Source organism: Geotrypetes seraphini, chromosome 5 (assembly GCF_902459505.1).
Source record: "Geotrypetes seraphini chromosome 5, aGeoSer1.1, whole genome shotgun sequence".
Taxonomy (NCBI): domain Eukaryota; kingdom Metazoa; phylum Chordata; class Amphibia; order Gymnophiona; family Dermophiidae; genus Geotrypetes; species Geotrypetes seraphini.
In genome coordinates this window covers 118,923,847-118,947,911 of record NC_047088.1, presented here as the reverse complement: position 1 = coordinate 118,947,911, position 24,065 = coordinate 118,923,847, and the positions used below count along the sequence as shown (strand labels likewise).

The 24,065-nt window shown below is 42.0% G+C and overlaps 1 protein-coding gene and 1 long non-coding RNA gene across 8 annotated transcripts in view; one reads left to right on the top strand and one right to left on the bottom strand.

The window, feature by feature from the left end:
- The window catches only part of COL6A3 (collagen type VI alpha 3 chain), a 1,265,605-nt gene that overhangs the window by 765,503 nt on the left and 476,037 nt on the right, over nt 1-24,065 (bottom strand). For all 7 annotated transcript variants that reach the window (XM_033946673.1, XM_033946674.1, XM_033946675.1 and 4 more), the window contains 2 exons: nt 11,513-11,539; nt 9,685-9,729 (listed from right to left, as the gene is read on the bottom strand). In XM_033946673.1, the coding sequence (XP_033802564.1) occupies nt 9,685-9,729; nt 11,513-11,539 (72 nt within the window). The remainder of the gene's footprint in view (nt 1-9,684; nt 9,730-11,512; nt 11,540-24,065) is intronic.
- The window catches only part of LOC117361404, an 80,318-nt gene that overhangs the window by 41,923 nt on the left and 14,330 nt on the right, over nt 1-24,065 (top strand). The window lies entirely within an intron of this gene.

The window sequence follows — 24,065 nt, the reverse complement described above, 5'->3', positions numbered from 1 at the left end:
GAAACAGCGATCACATTATGATCAAGTTCAAAGTTGAAGTAGGAATACCAAAGGGAAAGAGGACCACAGCAACAACTTTTAACTTCAAGAAAGGAAACTATGAAGCTATGAGGGTAATGGTAAGGAAGAAATTTAGGAACAGCTCAAAGAAATGGCGGACTGTAGAGCAACCTAGTTACTGGCTCTATTAATTTTTCAATCTTCTTTCCAGTCAAACAGTATATATATATCACAAAGAAGATCTTATATATATTTATAGCAGTATTTAGTACACTCGCAGACCTCAGTGATATCGTCTGTATGCCACTAAGCTTTAGAACATACAGACACTCTTGGTATCCCCAATCGTCATTGGTCTAGTTATTATTTGTAATACTTTTTCTTTTATATTAAATAATGAAATGAAATACTCATCTTGTTTCATACTACGCGGGTGGGGGTACGCACTCCGACGTAGTCTACGTTTCGCCCATACGGGCTTTATCAAGGAAATCCCCCTGCAACATAATATATATATCTACGTATTAGAAGCATTCATAGAGTTTTAAATAATTAAATAGTTATTCAGAAGACAATTATTAGATACCTTAGTTATTAGCAGCTCATGCTCCCCGCACTGTAGGTTTAAATCAGGAAACATGGCCGCGGCGTTTTAGCGTTTAAATAGCCCAGCCCCTTTCATCCGGGGCATGGAGCAAAACTGCAGCATGATGACCTCACATAAAGAGCGTGAGAATCCCCTAGACTAACGTCATCCATTCTATGTTGGCATTCAAGCCCATAGGAGTTACTGAATTCAGTTGAAAAATCCACTTTTGTTCCTTATAATTTAGTTTTTCTTTAGGATCTATGTAACGAATTTTGAAAAACTTTTGGTTTATTCAAACTCTGAGTTCCAGCATGTTTTGCTCTGGAAGAAATATTTAGATGATATCCTGCTGTTTTGGGACGGGACCGAAACTGAATTAAAAGCTTTTTTGGTTTGGCTGAACTCCTTAAACCCCCATTTATCTTTTACGATGACATACCACAAGAATTCCATATCCTTTTTGGATGTTTTAATGATGCGAGATGAAAACCAGCAGATAAGAACTACTTTATATAGGAAAGAGGTGGATAGGAATCATTTTCTCCACTTCTTGAGTTTTCATCCATATTTTCTGAAATTTAATATTCCAGTAGGTCAATTTTTACGATTGAAGAAACTTTGCTCTTCCCAAGAAGACTTTGAAATGCAAGCTAGAATCTTAAGCGGTCGGTTTTATGAGAGGGGCTATCCTACTAAAGCGATCCGAAGGGCATATATTCGAGCTAAATATGCCCAGCGGTCCCTTTTGATAAAAGAACAGAATAAAAAAAGTGAGAAAATCGAAGATGATTCTTTGATTCTAGTTCTCCCGTTTACTACTCTGAGTGATACCTTTTTTGAGGTCATTAAACGTTATTGGCCGATACTACAATTAGACCCCCAGTTTCGAAATCTACCAACTGTTTCCTACAGGAGAGGAAGAACTTTGGGGGAAGTACTGGCATATCATCGTTTTGAGATCAAAAACAAAAATAATATTAATGATAGAGAAGAGTATACTACTTATGATCATATAGCTTGCAACCAATGTCAATGGTGTGAGCAAATAATATCTGGTTCGAGTTGGAAGCATCCACGGTCTAATAAGATATACAGGGCTAGATCTAACACTTCATGTCAAAGCTCTTTGGTGATTTATATGATTCAATGCCCTTGTCAGCTGCTGTATAAAGGCAGGACCAGTCGCAAGATTCATGTCCGTTTAACGGAACATAAATCTAGAATAAATACTGGGAATATGGAAGCCCCCCTTGTTCAGCATTGGAGGGAAAAGAAACATAAGGTCACGGACCTTAAATGGCGTGTCATCGATCAGGTTCATGTAGGGTGGGAGGGAGGCGATCCTAAAGAAAAACTAAATTATAAGGAACAAAAGTGGATTTTTCAACTGAATTCAGTAACTCCTATGGGCTTGAATGCCAACATAGAATGGATGACGTTAGTCTAGGGGATTCTCACGCTCTTTATGTGAGGTCATCACGCTGCAGTTTTGCTCCATGCCCCGGATGAAAGGGGATGGGCTATTTAAACGCTAAAACGCCGCGGCCATGTTTCCTGATTTAAACCTACAGCGCGGGGAGCATGAGCTGCTAATAACTAAGGTATCTAATAATTGTCTTCTGAATAACTATTTAATTATTTAAAACTCTATGAATGCTTCTAATACGTAGATATATATATTATGTTGCAGGGGGATTTCCTTGATAAAGCCCGTATGGGCGAAACGTAGACTACGTCAGAGTGCGTACCCCCACCCGCGTAGTATGAAACAAGATGAGTATTTCATTTCATTATTTAATATAAAAGAAAAAGTATTACAAATAATAACTAGACCAATGATGATTGGGGATACCAAGAGTGTCTGTATGTTCTAAAGCTTAGTGGCATACAGACGGTATCACTGAGGTCTGCGAGTGTACTAAATACTGCTATAAATATATATAAGATCTTCTTTGTGATATATATGGACTGTAGAGCAAGCCTGGTCTTTATTCAAGGACATGGTGAGCGAGGCGCAAAATCTATACATTCCCAGAATCAGAAAAGGGTGCAAAAAGAGCCAAACAAAAGACCCGGCATGGATAGCTAAAGAGGTGAAGAAAGCAATAGGTGATAAGAAGAATTCATTCAAGAAATGGAAAAGGGCAAAACCAAGGAGAACTGAAAAAAACCACAGGAAGTATCAAAAAGAATGTCACCTCATGGTTAGAAAAGTAAAAAGAGAATATGAAGAGAGGCTAGCCAGGGAAGTACGAAATTTCAAACCGTTCTTCAGATATGTTAAAGGGAAGCAGCCGGCTAGGGAGGAGGTGTGGGACCACTGGATGACGGAGATAGGAAGGGAGTGGTGAAGGAGGAGAAAGAAGTGGCGGTAAGACTAAACATGTTCTTTTCATCAGTATTTACAAAAGAGGACACATCTAATATACCGGAACCTGAACAAATCTTCAAAGGAGACCAAGCAGAAAAATTAACATCCATGGTAGTGAGCCTTGAAGACGTACACAGGCAGATAAAAAAATTAAACACTGACAAATCACCAGTCCCGGACGGAATCCATCCTAGGGTGCTGAAAGTACTAAAGGAGGAAATAGCGGAACTACTACAGCAAGTCTGTAATCTATCCCTGGAAACAGGCGTGATCCCGGAGGATTGGAAGATAGCCAATGTTACCCCCATCTTTAAAATGGCATCCAGAGGTGACCCGGGGAACTACAGACCGGTGAGTCTGACCATAGTTCCGGGAAAAATGGCGGAAGCACTGATAAAAGATAGCACATCGAGGAGCATCTACAAAGGAATAAACTCATGATAACAAGCCAATATGGCTTCTGCAGGGGAAGATCTTGACTGACGAGCTTATTGCATTTCTTCGAAGGAATTAACAAGCGGATGGATAAAGGGACTCCCATAGACATCGTATACTTAGACTTCCAAAAAGCCTTTGACAAGGCTGAAGAACCATGGGGTGGAAGGAGATGTACACAGATGGATCAGAAATTGGTTGGCGGGTAGGAAGCATAGGGTAGGAGTGAAGGGCCACTACTTTGACTGAAGAAGGGTCATGAGTAGTGTTCCGCAGGGGTCAGTGCTTGGACCGCTGCTATTCAATGTATTCAGAAATGATCTAGAAACGGGGACGAAGTGCGAAATAATAAAATTTGCAGATGACACCAAACTATTTAATGGGGCTAGGACTAAGGAGGAATGCGAAAATTTAACTAGGGGAGTGGGCGACGAGATGGCAGATGAAGTTCAATGTAGAGAAATGTAAGGTCTTGCACGTGGGAAAGAGAAACCCGAAGTACAGCTACACGATGGGAGGGCTGTTATTGAGTGAGAGCACCCAAGAAAGGGACTTGGGGATATTAGTGGACAAGACAATGAAGCCGTCGGCACATTGCGCAGCGGCCACTAAGAAAGCGAATAGAATGCTAGTATAATCAAGAAGGGTATTACAACCAGAATGAAAGAAGTTATCCTGCTGTTGTATCGGGTGATGGTGTGCCCGCATCTGGAGTACTGCGTCCAATATTGGTCGCCGTACCTAAAGAAGGATATGGCGATACTCAAGAGGGTTCAGAAGAGAGCGACACGTTTGATAAAAGGTATGGAAAACCTTTTAATATGCTAAAAGACTGGAGAAACTGGGGCTCTTTTCCCTGGAGAAGCGGAGACTTAGACGGGATATGATTGAGACTTATAAGATCATGAAGGGCATAGAGAAAGTGGAACGGGACAGATTCTTCAAACTTTTGAAAACTACAAGAACGAGAGTGCATTCGGAAAAATTGAGAACCAATGCTAGGAAGTTCTTCTTCACCCAACGGGTGGTGGACACCTGGAATACGCTTCCAGAGAGTGTGATAGGACAGGGTATGGTATTGGAGTTCAAGAAGGGATTGGATGACTTTCTGAAGGAAAAGGGGATAGAAGGGTATAGATAGAGGGTTACATAACAGGTCTGGACCTTATGGGCCGCCACGTGAGCGGACTGCTGGGCATGATGGACCTCTGGTCTGACCCAGCAGAGGCACTGCTTATGTTCTTATGTTATGTTCTTAACCTGTTATCAAGCTCTGTCCCTACTGGTCTCTTCTCTTCAACCCCCTAGCCTTGTGGGCGTTCCCTTTGGAACCTTTGTCTTAGGTTTAAACACATTACATCTTGTCTATGAAGCACATGTGTTCCTCTCCTATCCACCCTCTGAACAGAACTAGTCTCTTTACCTTAAGCCACATGACCACATGTATGAATGATTCAGCCTCTTACCTCTGGAATTTGAAATACTGTAATCTACCTAATCATTCCCTCATCTCTGCCATAAATCCTTCTTTCTCTTAAGCCTCCACTTTAATCTCCTGCTGCAACATTCAAGACTATGGACTCTCTTACCCTGGGGCAGTGAACTTGAAAATCTACAAAGGTGTGAATAAATCAGCTAAATGTATTCAATAAAGTAAATTTCAGAAAATTATAGAAACTTCTTATGTGTGTTGGTGTTCTAAGGTTATACTCTATGGATAATATAGTATATGTCTGCATAAGAGTATGGGATCAGGACAGTAGGATAACAACAATAAAATAAACACAACAGGGAAATGTTGCAGACACAGGGTACCAAACACTTATAGACCTGCAAACTAACCTAATCTGGATTACATTTAAAAAAAAGTTAAATTCCCCTAATTTTTCCATCATCAGCAAAGTGAACCTATGACAAAGTAAATCAAAAGTATTTCATTTTACCTACAATCTACAAGGATTAGTTCTGAAAAATACCCACTTAGAAGCTGAGTCTGTGAGACTTTTGCCCATGAGTTTTGCTCCAGTGCTCAAAAGGAAAGTGCAAGCCTGCTTTCCTTTTGAAAATCATCAAAGCAAAAAAAAAAAAAAAAAGAGAGAGAGAGATTTCCAACTTTGAAAGGATGCATTTAAAAGATTCCTTGACAAAGCTCTGTCTTTCCAAGCTGGTAAATGGAACAAAACTTTAAGGGCTCCTTTTTCTAAGATGCGCTAGGGCTTTAACGCGTGGAATAGCGCATTGTTACATTGCCGCATACGCTAGACCTTAATGCCAGCATTGAGCTGGCATTAGTTCTAGAAGTGTAGCATGTGGTAATTTCCTGCGTGTGCTAAAAATGCTAGCGCACCTTAGTAAAAGGAGCCCTAAGTGATCTGATTCTGAATTCCCTTTCATATCAAACATTTAGACGATCATTGAAAACTTATTTATTTGATTAATTTGTTTAATCATCTTGATTATGTACTTCTTATGAAAAATGCTGATGTATTTTTGCTGCATTTTCGCAGCTTTTCGTGATTTGAACCACTCTGAACTGCAAGGTACTGCGGGATACAAAAATTAAGTTATTACATTTCTCCCTCCGTATCCACGGGGGTTAGGGGCAGAGCCGGCCCGCAAATATTTAAAAAATGTGAATAATATTTGGGCCGGTTCTGCCCCTAACCCCCGCTTTCCCGGCTATTTTAAGCCCTGTAAGCCCCCCCCCCTTAAGCCTTACCTGGTGGTTTATCGGGTTTTTGAGGCAGGAGCGATCTTCCCACGCTCCTGCCCCATGCAGATCACTCATAGGAAATGACTGCCTTGAGATCCCGTCGTAGTCTCGAGAGACTACGGAAGCTCAAGGCAGCCATTTCCTATGGGCTTACAGGGCTTAAAATAGCCCAAAAAAATTAAATAGTTTTTTTGTTTTAAAATCGTGAATGACCGAATCCGCGGATGCTGAAACCGCAGATTCAGAGGGGAAAGTGTATAATATTATTATTATCTCATTCCCCTCCTTTCTGTTCATGTGCACCACCTGTTCCTCTTCCCTCCATTCATGTGAATCATCTCTTCCCCTTCCCTCCAACTCTCTCCTTGCTGCCCCTCCCATTATGCATCTTCTTCTTCCCTACTCCCTCACCTCCGGTTCTATCAAATGTTCTCCCCACCTGATTCCGAAGTCCCCATCACCACGAAAACTACAAGGAGGGTGCTGGCACAGTAGTGATTCTCTTGTGCTGCCTGCAGCCTTTTCTGCACAGTTCCTTTGCTGCAGTTCGCCCAAGCGGAAATAGGAAGATGCTTCAGAGGGGGGTGGACTGTGGCCAAAGAATATCTTCCACTACCCACTCCCCCTTGCCCCAGACAGACATCATACTTACAGTTCTGGTACTTAGGAAGTCAATGCCAATGCTCTGTGTTGCACAAACTCAAGACTTGCTAGACTCCCTTTGAGAATTCCCTTGGGCTTTGATCATCTGCACATGCTTAAGCTTGCTGGACTCCCTTCGAGAATCACGGAGAGGGCAGGATCCAGTAGGCCTTGAGCATGCACAGACGCTCAAGACCCCTCACCAGCCCAGCACAGAGCATTGGTGTCGGATTCCTGAGCACCAGAACCGTAAGTGCAATGTTGGTCTGGGGCAGGGCGGAGGTCATCAGGCGAGAGTGGAGGATAGCAGTGCCAGACATCTGGAGGAGGAGGTGGTGGTGGTGGAGTGGAAGATAGCATTGGTATTCAGGTTGGGAGGGGAAGAAAAAAGCATCATCAGCAGAAGGAGTCTCAAATATAAACTGAGACACCCTTTTTTGGGCCATTTTTATGGCCCAAAAATCTCAATTTATATTCAAGTATATGTGTGTCTCTTGTGAACTAAACATACCCTCATGAAAGCTTAATCCAAATGAGTATAAGAGTGTGCAAGTTGCAGATTACTTTGCATGGGGCTGAGGCTGGCATGGAGAGGGGGGGGGGGCAAACAGGGCAGCTGCCCTGGGCTCCACTGTTCCAGGGGACCCCATGGACCACCACCTTTTCACCAGCACAACCTGACATAAGTAGCCTCTCTCTATCTCCCCCTTCTTCCAACTCCTTGTGGTTCAATGGTGCTCCTAACCTACCTCAATCGTTGCCTGCAGAGACACCATAGCAAGTAAAAGGTAGGTGCCCCGGGGCCTCAGTCTTCCTCGTGATGCATCCTGCCTTCCCAGAGCAGGAAGTTGCATCTGAGGAGACAACTTCCTCTTCTGCATAGTCAGGATGGGGAAGACTGAGGCCCTGAGCAGCTCCTTTCAATCGCTGCAGTGTCCCTGAGGCATGTTAGCACCATCGTACCGCTGGGAGCTGGTGGAATGGAGAGATGCTGGAACTGTGGGGAGAGGGAGAAATGCTTGATCTGCAAGGGAAAGGGAGCTAAGTGCTACTCTGCTGGACTGGGGAGGATGAGGGAGGGACAGACATGAAGAGGTGCTGGAGAAAGAAGGAAAGGGAGAGGGCAAGAAAGATGCTAGACCCACTTGAAGGGGGGGTCGAGAGTAACTAGTTGACTAACTAGGGGAAGAAAGGAGAAAGATGCTGGATGTGGAAGAGAGGGGACACACTCCGGAGACCTATGAAGGAGACATTCAGAACTGGGTGGTAAGGGAATGGGATGAAAGTGAGAAAGATCCTGGTCCCAGGATAGGAGTGGGAAGAAGGGAAGAGAGAGAGGGGAGGGACAGGGAGACAGTGAAAAGATGCTAGGTATGGAGAGAGAAGGAATAGGGGCACAGTGGGCCAACACTGGATGGGGGAGGAAGGGAGGGGGAGAATAGGGACACAGGGAAGCAATGCTGATCAAAGGAGGGGGTAGGGATAAAGAGGGAAATGCAGGAATGGGCAAGACAAATATGAGGAGGGGAGGCTGATGAATATAATGACTGGATCAGGACACTTTGAAGGCAAATACTGAAACTGGAGGAAGGAAAGGGACAAAGACAGGAAATGATTACCATAGACCCAAAATTGAAGAAAACAGGAAAGTAATGTCAGGATGTGGTGGAGAGAAGGGGATGAGATGTTAGGCTTTGGGCCCAGAAACTTAGGGGTGGGGAGATACTTGATAGATAATGAGAGGGAGGGAAGAGGAAAGGAGAGATATTGGATGCAGGAGTAAAGAACAAAGAGAATGATCAATATATCAGAGACAGGTGTAGTGATGAAAGAAAAGAATAAATGGATACCAGCCACTGGAAAGAGAATTAGCAGAAGGCACAGAAAGGCAGAAGAGAGAAACTGGGACCAACATGATGGAAAAATAAAATGTCCAGGCAACAAAGCTACATAAAAAGTATTTATTTTGAATTTAAGTGGAATATGTTAGCTTTGGGATATATGCATCACATGTCTCTTTGTATTGTGTTCAGTCACACAGCCAGACAGCTGACTGGGGAGAGGGCAAAGCACAAAGTGAGTAGGCATCACATTTTCTCTAGCAGGGATCCCCAATCCCCCACCAGCTGAAGTCCTCTTCCTTCAGTTCAGCAGCCAGATCTCTCCAGCTCTGCAGTCGATGGCAACTCAAGGACAGTGCAGCTGGCTGCAGAGCTGGGAGATTTATGGCTGCCAGGCTGGAGGAGGATGAGAAGATGGTCTTCAGCTGGCAGGGCTTCGGGATCCCCACCAGCCATAGTAAAGGAGGTAGCTAATTTTGGTGGGGCTGGACTCAGGACTCCCTATGGCTGTGCCATTCATTATGTTCAGTTAAAAAAAGATGCACTTCTGATTTTGTTTCTCCAGTGTTGTAGTACTTGCTGAGTTTAATTTTGGGGAGTTCCCAGTTCAATTTTGGTCTTCATATTTCTATTTGCAGACCCTTGTTCTGGTATTTGGTGAAGGGCTGTCTGTGTGTTTTGTGTGTGAAAAAGTCATCATTTAAAGTTTTTTTTTTAAATTGTGTAATAATGGCAGGTGTATAAATTGTGTGTGGGGAGGGGTGGGAAGAGGCAGGGGGAGTGAGATCTGAGGCCCCCTCCTTAATTTGTGCCCTGAGCCCCAGCATGATTATAACTGTTCCTGCCTGTGGGTACTTTAGCCTATGAAATGACTAAGCATTTTTCAAACAGCTTATTTACTCAAGTAAATAGGCAAGTATCTGGGTAAAAGGCTTTGGGAAAAGCCAATCAGCCATATAGCCACTTTTAAATAATGACCTCCTGATATAATTTATAATTAATTCTTTAAAAGGTTTTGTTTTGTTTTGCAAAACAGTGTGATAAATCAAGCACTTGGTGAAATCTACAATATAATTACATAAAATTAACTTACATCTTCTCCATCTATTCCATCCAGACCCATTTCTCCCTGTTCACCCTGTAAAAAAGAAAAAGCAGCAAAAAATAAAGAATAATAAAATATCTTAGGTAGTTAGATAATTTCTGCTAGCAGCTGTTGACAACTTCATTTGGAAGAAATTGCCTACAGTATAGATTGATAATACTCTATAAATGCTGAATATGAATTAATATCAGAGTTATTTTTACGTAATCACAATAGTAGCAGCCATAGACAAACAATGATCTTCTTTGATATATTTATAGTACTCTCCACAATTCTTGAATGTAATAGCATATGAAACTTGATTTGATATCTTATATACCTCTAAAGAAGAAACATTTTTATGTACATCGTATCTGCAGTTTTTTCTTTTGTTTTTGTCTTCCGACTTTCTGATGCAGATTGGTAGGATATTGTTTTTTGCTTTGTTTAGTCATGGCTACATGGAATGGAAAGTAAATTTTATATGATTTCTACTATAATGCAATAATTTATTTATTAATTTAAGTTGATATGTTATAACAATATTTGAATAAATACACACATAAATTTACAATACAGAATTAAGGATAAATAAAATAGTCAATGCAAAACTCAGCTTTAGCTGACAGACAAATCATATATAATTAGATTATGGGGGTCTTTTACTAAGGCGTGCTAGCCAATTTAGTGTACGTCCATAGAATATAATGGGCATGTTAGCATTTAGCTCGCGCTAAATCAGCTAGCGCCTTAGTAAAAGACCCCCTATGTTTTAATTTTTTAATGGCTAAGTTGTGCATTTAGGCTCTGAGTCTATAAATGACACTTAACTCCTAGGCACTGTTAAGCACCATTGTCAGTCCACTAGGCACCATTTATAGAATCACGCCTAGTGTACTAAGCAGTCTTAGGTGCCAGTAGGCGTTAACTCCTTAGATACATTGCCATTTATGTCAGGGTTCTTTTGGCCTAAATGAGTGCACCTAAGTCAAACCATGCCCAAAATCTGCTCCAAATCTGCCGCTAACCACACATAATTGCTGGTAGGCACCTTGAAGTGGTAGATGCCTGCTAGGTTAGGCGCCTACCAGCTAATTCATTTTTTAAATGATTTTTCAATAGTTTTTAATGGTACTTTCAATTAGCCCCAATTAAGAAAATTTACAAAGCCATGCTAGCAGCTGCTGCATGGCAATAGCCCCGAAGCCCTTTAAATTCCTATGGGCATTGAGGCACTTACTAAAGCATCAGCCACTAGCGTGGCTTTGTTAAAGGGGGGCGGGAGTGGGGAGGGGGTAAGTTAGGTGCCGATCTAGGCATGTAACTTAAGGTATAATTTATAGAATCTTGGTGTTACCGGCAAATTCTATATAGTCTACCTGAAGTTAGGTGCCTAACTCAAAAAACGTGATTCTATTAAAAGTATGCTACTAGTTCAAAGCATGGATGTGGTTAGGAGCAGATCATGGGTGTGTTTTCAAGTTAGGTGCCTCCTTTTGAATTAGCTGTTAGGCGCAGAAATTTAGACAAAGAAAACCCTAGCATAAATATGGTATGCCTAAAATTAGGACACTTAGCAATGCCTAATGGTATTGATCAATATTCAGCCCATGGTGATCAGGCCATATGTGGTTATTGGTACATATGGTAAGGTCATTGGTGAATGTGAGCTGAATATCCAGGTCAATGGTAGTGCCTGGATAACTCCTGGTTCTACCCAGCCTCCACCTCTAGACTATCCTGACACTACCTAGAAAGTGTTGAGGTGGTCTGACTGAATTTTCAGTGGCACTTATCTGATGATTAGAAGTGATTTTTTTATAAAATAGTTGCATACCTTTTCTCCTGGAAAACCACGTGAACCCTTAAGAAAAGAAAAAAATAAATAAATAAATTTCAGAACATCAAGTGAAACACAAAGAGCTTGCCCTATAGAATTTATTTCTGAATAACAGTGATAGAATTCTCTGCATTCACAAAATTGTTTCATGCTAATGTACTAACATATCGCCATAAAACCGACTTCTACTGTACATTATGTAAATGCTAGTCTGGGTAAGAATGGAATGAAAGTTAGAAGGAAGGTATTTCTAGTTATGTCAGAAATAGGATATTATTCTACTTTTTTCTTTGAGCAAACTGTCTATTCCCTTTATCAAACCTAAGGAAGTTCTTCTTCATCCAGAGAGTGGTGAAAAACTGGAATGCTCTTTCGGAGGCTGTTATAGGGGAAAACACCCTCCAGGGATTCAAGACAAAGTTAGACAAATTCCTGCTGAATCAGAATGTACGCAGATAGGGCTAGTCTCAGTTAGGGCACTGGTCTTTGATCTACAGGCTGCCACAGGAGCGGACTGCTGGGCACGATGGACGACTGGTCTGATCCAGCAGTGGCAGTTCTTATATTCTTAAAACAGAAACCATTCAATATTAGAAGACAGGTTTGTGATGTGAGTATGTATATGTATGAGGTTGTGGAAAGTGGGGGTAAGTTACAAGGGATGGATATATGGGTTGGTGGGGCAACAGATGTGCACGGGCTTGATATGACTTATTTTCCTGAAAACCACACAATTGGTATACCTATAAATGTATAAAGCTCAAATGAGAACAAAAAGCCCATGAACAATAAAAAAAGAAAGGAAAAAAAGAGTGTGCACCATGAGCTCTTTGTTCTCATTTGAGCTATATGCATGTACTGTATAGGTATACCAGTTCTATGTTTTCAGTAAGATTAGTCATATGCATTATTACACCTGAGGTATGTCACATATGTATTCAATATTTAGATTTTATGAAGTTTTTGTTTAAGTATGTTTCCTATTGGAATATATTTGGCATGTTTACACTTCTACATATCTTATATTTTTAAGATCTTATATTCAACATATTTTAAAATATTTGTGTTAAATCTTATTTCCAGTTATGTATATGTAATCTATTATGTTTTTGATCATATTTCTTTGTACATATATGTTTAGTTTTTGGTTTACAGTAGGGTTTCAGTATCAATCTTAATATATTTTTTATATTTTATTATATTTTCAAGATTATTATTTTAATTTTAGATATTTTATTGCATTATTTAATATTATTTTTATTGTATTATTTAAATATATTCATGTTAAATTTAAACCGATGTAAAGGTGTTTTTTTTATTATGTTGATGTTTATTTTGTAAAATTTTCCTGTTGGAGGCTAAGAGGCTGAAATATGGCCATGTCGCGTCTTGGTGAAAGTATTTTATTAAAAGAATCACTCTGTACTTTGTGGTCATCTCTGCTGTGTTTGTGTGTTCATATCCTGTGGAATTTGTTCTTCTGTTTTTGTCTGTGTGTAAGGGGGGACACAGTAGGATGTGTATAAATATTGTGACAGGGAAACCGCACTGCGCTTCCTTGACATTGAAATGCAGGAGGCAGATCAAGATCTAGAGCCTGTCAGTCTTATCTCTGTGTCTACTAGCAAAGTTTGAGCAGTGCAGACTAAAAAAAGATAAACAGACTTGTACTGCACCTTTTAAGCCTGTCCCTTTAAAGAGAGACAGAAAAATGCCTTGGACACAAACTAACAAGCCTCCAGTGATTTCACCTGAACTGAGCAAGGGGGAGGGGCGTAAGACATCAGAGCCTTTTTTCCCCCAGCAGAGTGCAGGTAGATTACAGATGCTGACAACAGCTGTGAGGGAGATTCACCAGCTGAAGATTTTCCTATGCTGGAGACAAGCCCGATGAACTGGGAAAATGTTCATTTGCCATTGCAAATGGACTGCAGCACAGCTCTAAAAGCAGGTTAGAGTTTCTGGTTTAAGAAAGGAAACGTTTGATGCTAAGTTTGAATGCTGTTTTTTTTCCTTGCTAAAACATGAGCACAAGGCACCTGAGTATGTCTGTTTGGGAGGTGCTCAGCAGGACTCTTTAAAAAGCAAAATAGAAGCTTTACCTTTATTGTGGACATTAGAAAAAAAATTTTCTTCATGTGGTTTTTCTTTTCTCTCTCTGTTGTTGGACACTGTGTTTATGAGAGACAGAAAGAGAGAAGCCCAGAATTGTTAAGGGTGCTGTTTTTCCCTCTTTACCTGAGGAAGATCAGGGAAGTGGCTGAACTGTGCAAAGAACACCCATACATAACTTTGGGCGGATGGGCTATTGAAATAATTGGGTCAGCCTACCCAGTCCAGGCAAGTGGCATCCAGGTCTGGTGCTGCTTGGCATAGCAAGGGCCTAGCATTGTGGGTGAATCCAACTGTGAAGTTTGTTTTCTTTTGCCTGGAGTGCAGGAAAGGCTTTTGAATTTTATTTATTTATTTTTTTCCTGTCCTGTGCAAGACAGGTATGGGGGAAGGGCCAAAGCTCTCCTTCCCTCAGGAAGAAAAAAGGACTGGTATGAACCAGCTGATAATTTTTGTGGGTTTTCTTTTTTGTAAGCTCGGTTATTGTTACCCTCATTGAGAGACAGGTGAAGGGCTAAACCAGCCCACCAGGGTTACTTAAGACTCAGTGTGAACCAGTACATGAACTTTGATCCTGACAAGTTTAAAATAAGTGGCTATAAGTTGAGCCTGAAAATAAAGCGGAAATTATTATTTTTCCTACTTAAAGACTGTGTGGTGTTTTGTTGGCATACCTTACATCAGAGCCAGGTCCAGCAATGTGTTTGGGAGGCACTGAATCTTAGGCTAAAGTTAAGTCACACACCCAACTGTTCAGTTGGACAGGGGTCCAAGCTGGCTCTTGAAGGGTTAGCTGGGTGTCCCTATCACAATATGGATAATTATTGGCCACTGCATTGGGACTGGCATATTAGTCATGAATAGCGGTACTTGGGAGGTGGAAGAAAGGATGTGTGGGAGGAGTTGTGTGTATGTTTGTGTGTGTATCTGTTCTTAGTTTCTTGCCTGGAAATATGTGCTGGTTGGTTTGTACATGTAGTGCTGGATTTGAGATATTGTCACCCATAAGCAGGCCCAGAGAGTGGCAGAGAAAGGATATTTGTCCCTCAGAGATCATAGAACATATTCTTAAAGTAAATTGAATTAGAGTCCAGTTTAGTGCAGTTATTTGGTACCTTCATAGTTTGGCATCCTAGGCAGTGTCCTATGTTGATTATACCTAAATCTGGTCCTATGCAGAGATATGCATGTGAGGAAGTGTGCTGGATGTGTTTGAAATAAGTGTGTGGGAACTGGAATATACACTGAAAACAAACAAAAAACCCCAAATGCCAAAATTTTTTGTCATATTTTCCACAGAACCTGGCCAATTCTTATGAAATTTAGTGTGTTGTGTCCTGAATGAAGGGGAAATAACGTAGAGTTGGCCCATGAGCAGGAGAAAAGCAGCTACAGAGAGAGGCAGAGGGAGAGAGAAGCCAAAGGGGGAAAAAAGCAGATAAAAGAGCAGGAGAGAGAAGCAGAGGCAGGAGACCAAGAGGGGAATCGGTGAGAGTTAGCTCCACCCCCCAATGTCCACTACTGAAGCTCCGCCTTAAAAGGGGAGGGGCCAACGAAGCAGAGTTGATCTGAGCAGGAGAGAGCAGGAGAAAAGCAGCTACAGAGAGAGGCAGAGGGAGAGGGAAGCCAAAGGGGGAAAAAAGCAGATAAAAGAGCAGGAGAGAGAAGCAGAAACAGGAGACCAAGAGGGGAATCGGTGAGAGTTAGCTCCACCCACCCCCCAACGTCCACCACCGAAGCTCTGCCTTAAAAGGGGAGGGGCCAACGGAGCAGAGTTGATCTGAGCAGGAGAAAAGCAGCTACAGAGAGAGGCAGAGGGAGAGGGAAGCCAAAGGGGGGAAAAAGCAGATAAAGCAGCAAGAGAGAGAAGTAGAGGCAGGAAACCAAGAGGGAAATTGGTGAGAGTTAGCTCCACCCACTCTCTGACGTCCACCACGGAAGATCCGCCTTAAAAGGGGAGGGGCCAATATAGCAGAGTTGATCTGACTGAGCAGGAGAAAAGCAGCTACAGCAAGAGGCAGAGGCAGAGAGAACAAAAGGGGGAAAAAAGCAGATAAAAGAGAGGCGCAACCACAGCAGACCCAGAAGGCATCCGCAGCAGACCAGCAAGCAGACAGCAATGGAAGCAGCAGACGGAAGCAAGATGTTGAGCTACCCAGTTTTCTGCATCATCTGCCATATGTATGACTACCTCCCCTCTGGGAGGCGGTCTTACGTATGCGCCCGATACAGAGAACTGGAGAGCCTGAAGAGACAAGTCAGACTCCTGGAGGGCAGAATATTGGAAATGGAGGCACTTCAAGCAGGGGAGGAGGGAGACAGAGATGCAGAGAACGTCCAGACAGAGGAAGCAGAGAACAAGACAGAAGACACCATCGATGAAGAAGTCCGAGAGCTGGAGAAGTTCATAGAGGAGGCATACAGGGAGGCCATGGAAAATCACCACCAACAGTGGAACTGCTGAAAGACACCTACAGAGAGTGTGGACCACCCAACAGACAACCAACAGGAAGAAATGGGTGATACGGTAGCGAGAACGAAGGATACAGACCTGCGGCAGGAGAGATGGACATATACCAGGGACATGGACCTGAGGCTGGAAAATCAGGAGAAGATACAGAGGACAGCAATCGTCGTGGGCGACTCTATCATCAGACAAGTTGACAGCCACATAGCGGGAGGAAGACTTGATCGGCTGGTGACCTGCCTACCGGGAGCCAAGGTAGAATACATAGTGAGCCGCATCGACAGGATCCTCAACAGTGTGGAAGAAGAAGATACGGCGGTGGTGATCCATGTGGGGATGAACAACCTGAGCAATAGGAACTACAACAGGGAAGTACTGAAGGACCAGTTCCGGATGCTAGGAAGGAAGCTGAAGACCAGAACACAGAGGATAGCATTCTTGGAGATCCTGCCAGTACCCAGGGCAGATGAGAAGAGGCAGATGGAGCCGCAAGCATGGATGCGGCGCTGGTGTGAGGAAGAAGGATTCCACTTCGTGTGCAATTGGACAACGTTTTGGGGGAAGAGCAAACTCTACATGAAGGGTGGACTCCACCTCAGCAGAGACAGAACGAGGCTACTTGCAAGCAACATCAAGAGAGAAGTGGATAAATTTTTAAACTAGGAAGTAGGGGAAAGCCGACAGTCGACAGAGAGAGAGAGTCGATGGTTCAGGAACCAGTATACCCAGAGGATACCGTGCAAGAAGATAGAGGGAAAGACTCACCGGATTACAGGCAAGAGAGATCGAAAAGGACACAAGAGGGAAGGAAATGCAAGAAAGGAAAAAGCTGCAAACTCAAGTGTATGTACACAAACGCAAGGAGCCTTATAAATAAGATGGGTGAATTAGAAGCCATAGCCCAAAAAGATAACGTTGACATCATAGGTATCACGGAAACATGGTGGACTGAGGAAAACGTCTGGGACACTGTGCTACCAGGATACAAACTATACCGCAAAGACAGAGTGGCTCAAAAAGATGGGGGCGTTGCCATATATGTCAAAGAGGAAATTGAATCTGCTGGAGAGAACATGCCACAACTGACGGATAAGTTAGAGTCTCTATGGGTCAAAATTCCAGGAACAAATGGCCTGGAAACGAAGATCGGCATCTATTACTGACCTCCAGGGCAGTCCAAAGAAATTGATGGAGAAATGACAGACGAGATTAAACGCAACTGCAAGGGAGGCAACACAGTTATCATGGGTAACTTCAACTATCCGGGAATAGACTGAAACTTAGGCACCTCCGGCTGCATTAGAGACCAATGCTGTAGGCGATTGTTTCCTGGAACAACTTGTCAAGGAAAGTACTAGAGGAAATGCAATTCTGGACTTAATTCTAAATGGCCTGCGAGGACCAGCACAAGATGTAGAAGTAGAAGGGACACTGGGAAGCAACAATCACAATATGATCCGCTTTGATCTGGACGCAGGGGAGAAACATCGGTCCAAAACGACAGCCGTGGAACTGAACTTCCGAAAAGGGAATTATGAAGGGATGAGACTCATGGTAGGGAAGAAGATTAAGAAGAGGATAAGCACTGTAAAAACGCTAGAGCAAGCATGGTCCCTTTTTAAGGACACAGTCACTGAGGTGCAAAATCTATATATACCACGTATCAACAAGAGATCCAAGAGGAAAAAGAACAAAGAACCGGCGTGGCTCACTGTAGAGGTGAAGGAAGCGATCAGAGACAAGAAAACTTCATTTAAGGAATGGAAAAAGTCAAAAACGGATGAAAACTGGAACAAGCACAAACAACATCAACGCAGGTGTCATAAGGCGGTAAAAGGGGCCAAAAGAGACTACAAAGAAAAAATAGCCAAGGAGGCGAAGACCTTCAAGCCGTTCTTTCGATATATTAAGTTTAAACGACCCGCAAAGGAAGTGGTGGGACCGTTGGATGACCATGGAATGAAGGGAGTGCTAAAGGAGGACAAAGCAATCTTTGACAAACTGAACACATTTTTTGCATCTGTATTTACCGAAGAAGATGTACACAGCATACCGGAACCCATCAGGCTATATGCTGGAAACGAAGACGGAAAGCTGACAGGATTGACGGTCAGTCTAGAGGAGATATGTAGGCAGATTGATAGGCTTAAGAGTGATAAATCCCCAGGACCAGATGGCATCCATCCGAGGGTCATCAAGGAACTGAAAGGGACCATAGCTGAACTGCTTCAACTAATAGCCAATCTGTTGATCAAATTGGGAAAGATTCCGGAAGACTGGAAGGTGGCGAATGTTATGCTGATCTTCAAGAAAGGTTCGAGGGGAGATACGGGGAACTACAGACCGGTGAGTCTGACCTCGGTACCGGGAAAGATGGTAGAGTCACTGATAAAGAACAGCATCATTGATCACCTTGACGGACACGGGCTGATGAGGACCGGTCAGCACAGTTTTAGCAAAGGCAGATCATGTTTGACAAACTTGCTGCACTTCTTTGAGGGAGTAAACAGACAGATACACAAGGGCGATCCAGTCGACATTGTATATCTGGATTTTCAGAAGGCGTTTGACAAGGTTCCGCATTAACGACTACTTCGGAAAATTGCAAGCCATGGAATTGAGGGTGAAATACTCACGTGGATTAAAAACTTGCTGGAGCATAGGAAACAGAGAGTGGGGGTAAATGGACAATACTCAGATTGGAAGAGCGTCACCAGTGGGGTGCTGCAGGGCTCGGTGTTTGGACCCGTGCTCTTTAACATCTTTATAAATGATCTGGACATAGGTACGACGAGCGAGGTGATTAAATTTGTGGATGATACGAAGTTATTCAGAGTAGTAAAGACGAAGGGGGATTGCGAAGATCTGCAACATGACATAATCAAGCTCGAGGAATGGGCATCGACATGGCAGATGAGGTTCAACATGGATAAGTGTAAAGTGATGCATGTCAGTAACAAAAATCTCATGCACGAATACAGGATGTCCGGGGCGGTACTTGGAGAGACCTCCCAGGAAAGGGACTTGAGAGTTCTGATCGACAAATCGATGAAGCCATCCACACAATGTGCGGCGGCAGCAAAAAGGGCAAACAGAATGCTAGGAATGATAAAGAAAGGGATCATGAACAGATCAGAGAAGGTTAACATGCTGCTGTACCGGGCCATGGTACGCCCTCACCTGGAGTACTTCATCCAGCAATGGTCTCCGTACATGAAGAAGGACACGGTACTACTCGAAAGGGTCCACAGAAGAGCGACTAAGATGGTTAAGGGGCTGGAGGAGCTGCCGTACAGCGAAAGATTAGAGAAACTGGGCCTCTTCTCCCTCGAACAGAGGAGATTGAGAGGGGACATGATCGAAACATTCAAGGTACTGAAGGGGATAGACTTAGTAGATAAGGACAGGTTGTTCACCCTCTCCAAGGTAGGGAGAACAAGAGGGTACTCTCTAAAGTTGAAAGGGGTTAGATTCTGTACAAAAGTAAGGAAGTTCTTCTTCACCCAGAGAGTGGTAGAAAGCTGGAACACTCTTCCAGAGGCTGTTATAGGGGAAAACACCCTCCAAGGATTCAAGACAAAGTTAGACAAGTTTCTGCTGAACAGGAACGTGCGGTGGTGGGGCTAGTCTCAGTTAGGGTGCTGGTCTTAGACCAGAGGGCCGCCGCGTGAGCGGACTTCTGGGCATAATGGACCACTGGTCTGACTCTGCAGTGGCAATTCTTATGTTCTTATGTTAAGTTCATGTTATCTGGTTAACTGTCCAAATTTAATGAAAAAAACAGGTTGTATGGTTCTTTTTAAAGTTATTAAGACTAATGCAGATATGTTAGGGCATAGCAAATTATTTAAATTGGTATGGGGCCCATTGACATCCTTTGTTACTTCAACATAGTTGTGTTTGTTTAAAACTTTTCGTTTCTTTTTATACACGTCCAGGACAGGGTGGGAAGATATTTGCTGGATGGGGAGGGATATTTTTCTTCTGTATGCTTATTGATTGAATTTAAGTGCTTTTGTTGTTTATTAATGTCAAAATATTTCCTAGCACTTTGTATTAGTTTGGAAAATCAATAAATATTTAAATATAAAGTTATTGAGACTAGTATCGAGGTACAGGGAAGGTGCTTGATAAAACAGCACATATTCTCTTCTTTAGTCCAAAACAGGTGCTGTGAGAAGACTTCCAGACACTTTTCCCTCTAAGCTAAGCAAGAGTCCTCCAACTGTATTGCTATCAGTAGGAGAAGTGCTTCAATATTGTGTTTTAAATCGCTAGTGACAAGCAGATTTCCCGAGGTCCTGTAGAACTTACCTGTCCCTCATTATTGAAAATATGATAGTGAAACTGCACCCCCAATTGGCAGGACTGTAGAAGGAGGACACCTGATCAGCTTAGAAGGAACAGTGCTTCTAGAGAGGAAAAGATCTTCACTAGTAATGATTGCTGTAAAATTATTTTTAAAAATAGGGAAAGGTAGACTTAGAGCTCCTTTTACTAAGGTGCACTAGCGGTTTTAGCGCATGCATAAAATTACCGCATGCTAGCAAAATTATTACCGCCTGCTTAAAAGGAGGCAGTAGCGGCTAGCGCGTGGGGCAATTTAGTGCACCTTTGTAAAAGGAGCCCTTAGAGTTAAACAAGTAACCTCAGGGACTTTATTTTAAGTACTCTGCTCATTTGGCAAAGAAGTTTAAGGAATATGCTAGTATTTAAGGGAACTATTTTAAAGTTACTATAGTATCAGTATAAAGTGCTACTACTACTATTTATTATTTCTATAGCATTACCAGACACATACAGCGCTGTATATTAAACACAGAAAAGATGGTCCCTGCTTGCAAGAACTCACAATCTAATTATTAAAGACACCAGACAAAAAGGGGGGAATCTATATATGTTGCTCATGTGGGGAGTAGGAGGATGGCTGAAGGGGAATAAGAAGGGGGCTGATGGGGTGGAAGGATAGGGGACTAATATGTAGTAGAATTAGGATTTAAATGCAGTCTCAAAAAAGTGGGTTTTCAACCTGAATTTGAAAAACACCATAACAAAACCACCTATGGAAATACCAGTAGACAGATCTAAGAACAAGTTTGAAGAGATTAAATTCAAAGACACAAAACAGCTTCTCCTAAAATTCCCCAAAGCTTATTCCAACCTTGACATCTGTCCATCTTACCTGATCAAGCAGCCACCCCAACAACCTTAGGAAAAATAACCCAATGGCTCAACTATCACCTAAAAGTTGGCCTTTTCCCTAACTCAGGAGGAGGAATTGTCTAATGCCCATTCCTAAGAACCTAAATCTCAGCCCTTTTGATGTGACCATTTATCATCCAGTAGCTTCCATCCCCTATTTATCAAAATGATGGAAGAATATGTCACAGAACCACTCAAATACTACTTACAGCACTTCAATATCCTCCACCCTTCATAATTGGGATTCAGGAAAAATCACAGCACCAAGACTATGGCAGCCAAAGGTCACAGCACAATCATAATCCAATTCGACCTAAGCAGCACATTTGATATAGTAGACTTCGATCATATGTCTGAGATGTTCAGTGATTTTGGATTTAGAAGCTCAATCCACTCCAAGGCTTCCTAACTACTTGGCACTATGCTATATGTAAGAATGGTAAACATTTTGACAGCTGGCACCTTCTTGGTGGGGTCATCCAAGTATCTCCACTTTCATCATCAGTATTCAACCTTCTAATACAGTTCTTGGGAGTCAACCTAGAACTGTAATGGATGCATTAGCCAACATCCTCACCATTGTCAAAAAATGTGTTCATATCATAAAAAACTGGATTTCAGCCCACTGCCTCAAACTAAATAAGAACAAAACCAAATTCCTTTGACTAGAACCCTCAACTGACCCACACTTCACTGCAAGGATTACAGTAGATGACAGATTTTCCATTAGTACTACAATCCTGAATCTTAGGAGTAGAAATTGATTGCTACCTATCCATGAAGAGAAAGCTAAGGTCCATCAGAAAACACTTCAAAACAAAGGCTTTCCAAATCTTAGTGCAATTCTTAATTCTATTTCAACTAGACTACTATAATGTAATACTAGTTCTTTGCTCTAAAACTTTGCTATCACATCTACAATTAGTTCAAAATTCAGCAGTAAGGCTTGTATACAGACTATGAAAATTGGAACACCTACAGTCCTACTATATGAAACTACATTGGCTGCCCATAGCTGAAAGGATCAAGTTTAAATTAGGCATCACTGCCTTTAAGATCCTGGCAGGCAACAGAGATAGTCATCCTACTTCAGGGTGCCTCCAACAGACACTCCACCAGAAATCTTTTCCACTTAAAATTCTCAGCATGCAATAATATAAAGTCTACCAGGCAAATTACTTTATCCATCCAGTATCAAAATTAGCAAAATGCTGGAACCAACTACCACATAACTACAATCTTGTGACCACTCTCTCAGATTCAGAAAACTTTTAAAAACATTTCTATATCAAGAGAGGGAGCCAACCCTGAAGTAACTAAAATGGTAATTTAAAAGCACATTTCTAGACTGTCTAATGTAACTCCTGGGACATAACAATGATCCAAAGATGATCTAATTGAATTTGAAACTATATATTTGTAACTATGACCAACTGTATTAGTAACTGTACTGATCTAACTGTACTAGCAACTCTATTGAACGTCCATGTCAAATTGTCCATTGTAACTGATCCAACCTCTTATAATGTAATCTGACCTTGAACTGAATAGGTAAAGCTGGAATAGAAAACCTGATTAACATAACTTAACATATCAGAGAAGTCTCACCTCCAATCTGGCAATCTTTGAGTTGCCATGAAGAAGAAAGGACTACTAAACGGAGAGCATGGAGATGCAAAAAAAAAAAAAAAAAAGATCTTGTAACCAGGACCTGCCCTCCAGGGGCTGCAATATCCTTTTGCATAGAGGATGTGTTGGAGATTCAATAATTAGGCATATTGAAAGATGGGTGGCTGGTGGATATGAAGATCGCTTGATCTCTTGCCTGCCTGGTACATAATTGGTAAACTTCATGTATCACCTAGATAAGATTTTAGACAGTGCTAGGGAGCAGCCTGCTATCTTGGTACATGTGGGTAACAATGACATGCGAAAATGTGGGAGGGAGGTTCAGGAAGCCAAATTTAGTCTTTTAGGTAGGAAGCTGAAATCCAGAACCTCCAGGGTAGCATATGCAGGACCCAAGAGACAGGTAGAGTTCCAGAGTCTCAATGTATGGATAGGCAATGGTGCAGGGAGGAGGGTTTTAGATTTTTAGAACAAGGCAACATACTGGAGTAGGGGGAGCCTATACTGGAAAGATGACTTTAACCAGATGGCTTTACCAGGGTGGAACCAGCTGGCATCAACATTTAAACTAGAAACTCAAAAGTGCATAGTTCATAACATGGTATCTTTAAAAGATATGATCAAAACAGAGAAATAGGGCATCCAGATAGTGAGGTTGCAAAAGAGACTTTAGTAGACCATAGTATCACTGTCAACTTCTGAGCAAGTTGTTAATAGAAACAAAAAACACTGTTTGAAATGTGTACATGCAAATGCCAGAAGCCTAAGAAGATGGATGAGTTGGAATATATTGTACTAAATGAACAGACAGACATAATAGGCATCTCCAAGACTTGGTAGAAGAAAAATAAACAATGGGGCACAGTCATACCTATATGGCTCAAAAACTATATCATAATGATAGGGAAGATCAGATTGATGGAGGGATAGCATTAAGGAGGACCTTCAATCTAATAGACTAAAAATTCTACAGGAACCAAAACACACTTTGGAATCCCTATGGATAGAAATTCCATGTGTAAAGGGAAAAAGGATAGTAATAGTTCTACCTGGTCAGGATGAACAGATAGATGCAGAAATGTTATCAGAAATTAGGGAGGCTTAGAAACTGGGTAACACAATAATGATGGGTGATTTCAA